Below are 8,370 nucleotides of genomic sequence, written 5' to 3'. Positions count from 1 at the left end.
ATATATATATATATATATATATATATATATATATATATATAATTTGTTGATCTGACATTTCAATATTTTCTGATCATAGGAATAATTGTTTTCATGTTTACCGATCACATACAATAGGATCTGTGGACCATAATATCAGGTCAAAAGTAAAAGATTCAGTGTATTTCCAGTTAAATACCAGTTAAATGACACATGGATCCAAATATGCAAAAACTCAAAAATGAATTACATCTTATTTTTAATTTAAATGATAAAAAAGACTATAGCTTTGTGAGGAATCATTAACATGCTAAGATTTTGTTAACTAAAAATGTAAAACTTTTATTTATTTTGGCCATTCATTTTCACGCCAACCATGTTTTAGAGGCCTGAATATGGGTTTCAAAGTGCAGTTTTTTTTTAAAACTACACCATTATCACCTCCATGTAAACTACAAAAACACAAATTTGTAAAAATGATAATGTCATGTTCATACAGTACATACTACACAATCTGTTTCTTGAAGTGACATCGCCAATGACTGGCCTAGAATTATTTGTCATTTCCTGAATCTGTATGAATGGGGATCATTTTGACAATGTTGTTGTCTGTATGCAATACTGTATGCAATATGCCAGTATTGTCTGTATGCAATTAAAAAAAAAAGGATTTTCTTTTCTATTTTTTTTATATATATATATATTTTTGTCATGTAAACATACTCTTAGTCATATTTTGCTGTGGGAGTCTTTAGAAGCCTATAGAAACTAATATTTGGAAGGTAATGCCTCTGATTGCTGTGGGCCTGACTAGTCCTCTGACCAAGTTAGGAGTCTTCAACACAAACCCTCTAGCGCCAACTTATCTTGTCTTATCTTTTTCTTAAAAAATGCCTAATCCTTTGGGTTGGAAGAATTATTTTCTTGAACTTCTTTATTTTGTTTATTACTTTTTCGCTACAGATCTTGTCCAATTTCCACCAGGTTTGGTTGATGTGAACATCATAGGAAACCTCAAATATTTATTAGAATTGATGTGTTTATAACTAGTTTTAAACCTCGCTCTTGTGTATTTGCAGTGTTGTTGGAAAAATGATCTCAGGCTGAATGTCAGGAATTTCACCCAGAAGGTTGCATTGCACCTCTGTCATCCTTGAACTCTTGCCATTGTCCAGATTGGCTGAGCTTGGCCCTATATTTGCTCCCTGCAGCTATGTTCTATGTATGTAATTAAATATAAGCAATGATGAACATCATTAGGGTTGCATTTCTCTCTTTACAGATTATTACAGGTGTAGCTCCCCTGGAGCAACCTGAGATTAGGTGCTCTGCTAAAAAGCACAGTGGGAATTGCATATAGACCCTGTAAAACCACTCGCACTTATTGTAACCTAAGGTACATTTAGCTATTTTTTGTAGCTAGTGATAACTCAATTTAAAATTAGTCACATTTAAGTTTCTTAAATTGGAGTGTATATAATAAGCAAAAACTGAGATTTAAGATTTTAAATTGTATTTAATATCATGTATTGACTAAAAGAGTTAATGATTAACATGGTTAACTGAAATTGTAATTATATATATATATATATATATAATTACGGCAAGGAACGGCAAGGAACCGAAACTCCATCGGTGACAGAATGGAGAAAAAAACCTTGGGAGAAACCAGGCTCAGTTGGGGGGCCAGTTCTCCTCTGACCAGACGAAACCAGTAGTTCAATTCCAGGCTGCAGTAAAGTCAGATTGTGCAGAAGAATCATCTGTTTCTTGTGGTCTTGTCCTGGTGGTCCTCTGAGACAAGGTCTTTACAGGGGATCTGTATCTGGGGCTCTAGTTGTCCTGGTCTCCGCTGTCTTTCTGGGCAGTAGAGGTCCTTTCTAGGTGCTGATCCACCATCTGGTCTGGATACGTACTGGATCTGGGCGACTGCAGTGACCCTCTGATCTGGATACAGACTGGATCTGGTGGCCACGGTGACCTCGGAACAAGAGAGAAACAGACAAATATTAGTGTAGATGCCATTCTTCTAATGATGTAGCAAGTACAAAGGGTGTTATGGGAAGTGTTTCCGGTTCCGGTTTACCTAATTAATGCAGCCTAAAAATCCTTTAACGGATTTGGATATTAAAAGCATATTAGTATGTTATGTGTATGCCAGGTTAAAGAGATGGGTCTTTAATCTAGATTTAAACTGCAAGAGTGTGTCTGCCTCCCGAACAATGTTAGGTAGGTTATTCCAGAGTTTAGCCGCCAAATAGGAAAAGGATCTGCCGCCCGCAGTTGATTTTTATATTCTAGGTATTATCAAATTGCCTGAGTTTTGAGAACGTAGCGGACGTAGAGGAGTATAATGTAAAAGGAGCTCATTCAAATACTGAGGTGTTAAACCATTCAGGACTTTATAAGTAATAAGCAACATTTTAAAATCTATACGATGTTTGATAGGGAGCCAGTGCAGTGTGGACAGGACCGGGCTAATATGGTCATACTTCCTGGTTCTAGTAAGAACTCTTGCTACTGCATTTTGGACTAGCTGTAGTTTGTTTACTAAGCGTGCAGAACAACAACCCAATAAAGCATTACAATAGTCTAACCTTGAAATCATAAATGCATGGATTAACATTTCTGCATTTGACATTGAGAACATAGGCCGTAGATATATTTTTGAGATGGAAAAATGCAGTTTTACAAATGCTAGAAACGTGGCTTTCTAAGGAAAGATTGCGATCAAGTAGCACACCTAGGTTCCTAACTGATGACGAAGAATTGACAGAGCAACCATCAAGTCTTAGACAGTGTTCTAGGTTATTACAAGCAGAGTTTTTAGGCCCTATAATTAACACCTCTGTTTTTTCTGAATTTAGCAGTAAGAAATTACTCGTCATCCAATTTTTTATATCGACTATGCATTCCATTAGTTTTTCAAATTGGTGTGTTTCACCGGGCTGCGAGGAAATATAGAGCTGAGTATCATCAGCATAACAGTGAAAGCTAACACCATGTTTCCTGATGATATCTCCCAAGGGTAACATACAAAGCGTGAAGAGTAGTGGAAAACCTACTACATATGAAGTCCAACCTGTATGCACATGTACCAAAGAATAGGATCCCTGTTTTTATGTCCTAAGACATGAGATCATAAAGATATATTAAAGCCAGCTGTGTGCTCAACTGCCTCACCCAGATCTGACACACACACACACACACACTCAAAGGAAAGGCTGGTAAAAGAGGGATGCCACATGTGGAAACATACATAAACTCAGCGGCTGATACACATTCTGCTTTGAGTAGAAACGGATGGATTGTCAAGAACTGAATTTGCACAAATGTCAAGCACATAGACAGCAGCAAGTTTTCAAACAACTGTCGCCTTTCAGAGAAGATAAGACTATACATTTTAGTGATGGGATTTTTCAGTGACTCTGTCTTTCATCGTTATGCCAGCAAGTGAATTCATTCATTCAGGAATGAAATGTATGGATGAATCTGAAATTGCATACTCCTTTTGAATATGTATTACTTAAAAAATTCTATAGCATGGATGTGTGTAGTATGAATGTCATCTGGATGACTGCATCCATCATGCTTTTATTGTCATGTGACCTACCAGCATCAGTTGTGTTGGTTCAGGGCCATTCAAAAATCCTCTCCCATGGCCTCATGGGATATAAAAGTGTGGATGGATAATATGAATTCGGACATATTACTCACATAATGTTTCAAATTCAATCAGGAAAGCCAGTGTTGTTTGGAATTGCATACCAATAATTTTCCTGTGGCTTTGTTTGGAACATTTTTTTTAAACAGACAATGTAACTAGTACTGTTGTACCTAATGTATAAGTTACTCAACTAGAATTGTTTTATTGAGATTTTGTATAAATGTTATACTTTTTTATCAATACAATTACAGCTTCTGCAATTAACTGTTTGTGAAAGGGACAATTATAGCATTCCATTTCAGTATATTTAAAATGGTATATTTACTGTATAACACATAAAAAGTAAGGTTTAGAACTGCGATTATAATACGAAATTATCAAAAAACAAATATGTATTTTTCATGATCGTGCAGCTCACATTCAAATTCCACAGAAACAAAAGAGACATTCAGCTCCAGTAGCTACACTCTGTACTGAATTTCAGAGCTTCTAGCAGCTTCCAAACTACTCCACTCTCTCATTGTGTGTTTTTCATCCATTTCAGAGGCCTGTGCCATTGGGAATTTATTTAAGATTCTTCCTCCACGTCTCCATGTTTGATTATCCAGATGTCGAAAAAGCTCTAGAGGGCGATGTTTTTTTTACAGGCTTACTATTTTTTTTTAACAGTCATTGCTTGAGTGTCTTCTTCCCATGTCTCAAACTGAATGGCTAAAAGTAAAATAGAGATTGTTTTTCTTCTTGAGGGTGTCGGGATCTGAAGTCTAGTAATAATCCCTGTCATAGTCCTGCATTCGGTCATAGCTCATCATTTCATTCAAGTTTTGTTCCAAATAGGTAGACATCTCATCTGGGTACAAAAAATACAAAAAGAGATCATAACGCCAATGAAACGGGAAATATTACTGTAGGCCATTAGCTCAGGGTATGACTTTTACCTGGTGGGAGGACTCCTAAAATTGCTGTGGCTGAGACGAGGCCAAGCTCATTTCGAGCGATGCACCTGTATGTGCCAGAATCCATCTGACTGGCCTCTTCGATCTGCAGCCAACTGGAAAGTTCATATTTCTGAGGGCCACCTCGTGACTACAGGAAAAACGTAGAAATGGAAAGACTGAGGTAGATCCCCACATACTTTTTCCTATCTTCTAAACAACAAGATCCATATATAAATGTTTTAGTTCTTGACAAGCGCATTAATCAATTTAACCAGTTACGCCTCGCATATCCAAAATCTTGAAGCCATAAACACCTGCAGAAAACCATTAGACATGAATATTCCCATAAAATCTGTCGACTTTATTTACATTTTCTTTTTACTTAGTGGAAAAATCTGTGTAATTCAGTGTAATGGACTTTAAAATGGTATCATTAGCCAAAACAGGCAAAAATAGATGTAAAAAAAAAAAACTCTCAGGCCATCCAAGATGTAGATGAGTTTGTTTCTTCATTAGAAAAGATTTGGAAAAACTTCCATCACTCAACAATGGATCCCTTGTAGTAAATGGGTGCCGTCAGAATGAAACAGCTGATAAATGCAACACAATAATCCACAAGTAATCTACATGACTCCAGTCCATCAGTTAACATTTTATAAACTGAATGTTTATAATAAATAAAGAGGATTTTATTATTATTATTATTATTATTTTAAATGTTTGCTTCCAGCTAAATATGAGTCATCTATCCATAATATTGCTTTCTCCTGTGAAAAACTTGTCTTGACTGAATCAGTAGAGAAATATGCAAAAATCCCACAAACAAATTTCAAAACCCTTCTAAACATATATTTCAGTGGTTTTTGATGTGGGAGGACAACAGGGGAAGAAGATGTGTTATGGATTATGAACTTGTATTTTGACCAAGCAACAATTAAGTGTCTTAAAGTTTTGTTTCGTACAAACACGCAGCTTTTTGTTTTACCACACATTTATTGATGGGCTGGAGTCGTGTGGATTGTTTGTTGATTACTGTGATGTTTTTATCAGCTGTTTGGACTCTCATTTGTCACGGCACCCATTCACTGCAAAGGATACATTGATGTGCAAGTGATGTGATGCTAAATGTTTCCAAATCAGTTCTGATGAAGAAACAAACTCATATACACCTGTGAGGCCCTAATCAAGGTGATGTATCACTTTACAGAGTTTCTGTCTGGAAGTACTTTACCTGAACAGATATGTGGGGATCATCACCAGGTAAAATGACCTCTTTTCCATCTTTCCTCCATTCCACTAGTGCCATGGGAAATGCAAACACTTCACAGAGAAATGCTATATTGCTGCCCGTTACATTTACCAGATTATGCGGTGGCACCTTGATGATGGGGACTTACCAGAAATAGAGAGAGAGAGGAAAAGTCATATCAGGGATCACATTCAGAAACCACTTCCTATGTCAGTCCAACTTAAAGAGCTGTTTAAAGGTCATAAATCTCCTCTCTAAAGTCACTGGGAAAATTATAGGGGCCAGTTCCAAAATTCCCAAGTGCTGGCAGCCCAAAGAGAAAAACACTCTTGAGATAACATTTCAAATCACTTGTGTAAGAAAATAAGAAAGAAACAAACAAAACATACAAACAAATAAGTAAATAATGATACAAAAATGCTGATTGGGTGGGTGGGGGTGCATTTGTGACATCTCTGATTATTAAAAACAAATAAATATTTGTTTTAAGATTAAAGTTTTGAAATTATGTTTATTCCATGCATTAAAAAATAAGAATAAATATTAGTTGGAAAAACACCTGGGATACTTCATGTAAATAAATAAATGAATGACATTTGGGTGAAAACATTTGTGTTCTATTTATTAAAGAATGAAAATCTATTGATATAAAAATAAATACTGGTTAGAAAAATACTATTAAACCATGTCTATTCCATGTATTAATTAAATAATGTCAAAAATGTAAATATTCTGTGGGGAAAAAAAACACTTAATATAACATAACATATGGTGAACATAATTCCACCATAAACAAATAAATAAATACTTTATAGAGGGGAAAAACATTTGAGACACCTCTCTGATTAGATAGATAGATAGATAGATAGATAGATAGATAGATAGATAGATAGATAGATAGATAGATAGATAGATAGATAGATTTATTTATTTATTTATTTTTTAACACACACTTGAGATGTATGGAGTTAGAAATGTGTCTTTATTACATGCGAGAAAATAAAAGATCTGAGAGAAAAAAAAAAGTTTGAGAGAAAAAGTTATCACACTGATAGCAAAAAAACATTTCATGAGAGAAAAAAGAATATTTGAGAGAAAAAGTTTTCATGCCAATAGCAAAAAAGAATAATTGAGACTAAAAAAAGTTTTGAGAGAAAGTATTTTCTCATAGAACATAAAAAAATATACATTTGAAATTTTAAAAATTATTTCTGAGAAAAAAAATCTCTCTCAAAATACTTTGAAAAAAACTCTCAAATATATATGTTTTGCTATCAGTGTGAAAATATTTTCTCAAAAAAAAAAAAAGTGTTTCTCTTGAAACGCTTTTCTTTGCTCTTGATGCAATTTCTTGCTCTCGTGTCAGGATTTTGCTTTCACTGTGAGAATTGTGTCATGGGCGGGGCCATGTTCCTATTGGCCAGTCGGGTGAGCATCGTCTTGTCTTGGGAGTCGAACTGAATCATTACACCATTGTTTGAAAAGTATGCATTTATTAAAGATAAAATATTGGTGGGGGGAAACATTTCCATGTATTTAAGAAAGAGAGTGAAATAAACAAACACCTAAATAAATAATGATTGGAAAAAGCTTGTGTTTATTATTCATACCTGTCCTGCACGGCCCGTCGCTCACATTGAGTCCAGGATTAGAATAAGCCGCTTCTTTATATTTGCAGATGTTCATGTAAGTCTGTCCGTCTGAGCCACACAGAGGTTTCTGGGACAAACACACACACTGAGCTTCTGGCTCCTCTGCGTCCGCTCCATCCGACCGGTCCAGTTTGCACTCCAGGTTCTCTCCGCACAGTCCGTAATAGACGTTTCTCTGGCCGAGGTCACAGGTCTGTCCCTCCAGGTTGGCGCACTGAGAGCAGCAGCCGCAGCTGTCCCGCACCAGGCCCCGCTCTACAGCCCAGCGGCAGCGGGCACAGCTCCGGCACACACTCCTCACACTCCTGGGTTCTGTTCCCCTCGTCAAACTCATCCGTGCCTTTGTAATAGTCAAAGGTGGCCAGGTCCTCGTCCATGTAGTCATCTTTGTAATTGGGGAAACCGTCTGCAGGTCTGATGCTCAGAACCAAAACGGCAAACATAACCATGTGCATTAACATCGTGAGAGCTTATGTCTCGTGGCCAGGCTATGCATGCAATAAATGCAACTTTTTCCCAAAAGCTGCGGCTTCATCCCCGACTGTCTCCACTGCAGCCTCTCAGCCTCTGAAACCATCTGTGGCTGAAAGAAAATAAATGCAGCTATCCTCCCCCACTCCCGCAAACTCACCGCTTCGTCCTACATAGATATATACACTAGATGTCGCCTTAGCTACGGCAGTTCATTGGAACGAATGCGTCAACAGAGCCGCCGTCTTGGAAAAACAAACTTTTTACTTTATTAAATGTTTAGATTTTCTTTCATTTAAATAATGCCCCTTTCTTTATCTTTTTTTTTTTTTTTTTTTTGTTAATGTAATCCTTTTTTGTGCTATGAAGTTGTTGAAGTGTATGTCTCTATTCTTTATATTTTGTTATTCTTAA

At 36.3% G+C, this 8,370-nt stretch overlaps 1 protein-coding gene across 1 annotated transcript; it reads right to left on the bottom strand.

The window, feature by feature from the left end:
- Positions 1-3,832: 3,832 nt before the first annotated feature.
- LOC113107465 (kazal-type serine protease inhibitor domain-containing protein 1-like) lies at positions 3,833-8,218 on the bottom strand. Its single transcript, XM_026270003.1, is given in 5 exon segments — positions 3,833-4,496; positions 4,585-4,732; positions 5,816-5,976; positions 7,444-7,735; positions 7,737-8,218. Coding segments are annotated over 5 exon segments (897 nt in total). The 5' UTR covers positions 7,947-8,218; the 3' UTR covers positions 3,833-4,410.
- Between the last annotated feature and the right edge of the window lie 152 nt (positions 8,219-8,370).

Source organism: Carassius auratus, chromosome 8 (assembly GCF_003368295.1).
Source record: "Carassius auratus strain Wakin chromosome 8, ASM336829v1, whole genome shotgun sequence".
Classification (NCBI taxonomy): domain Eukaryota; kingdom Metazoa; phylum Chordata; class Actinopteri; order Cypriniformes; family Cyprinidae; genus Carassius; species Carassius auratus.
The sequence above is the reverse complement of the archived record's forward strand: the minus strand, read 5'-3'. Positions and strand labels throughout refer to the sequence as shown.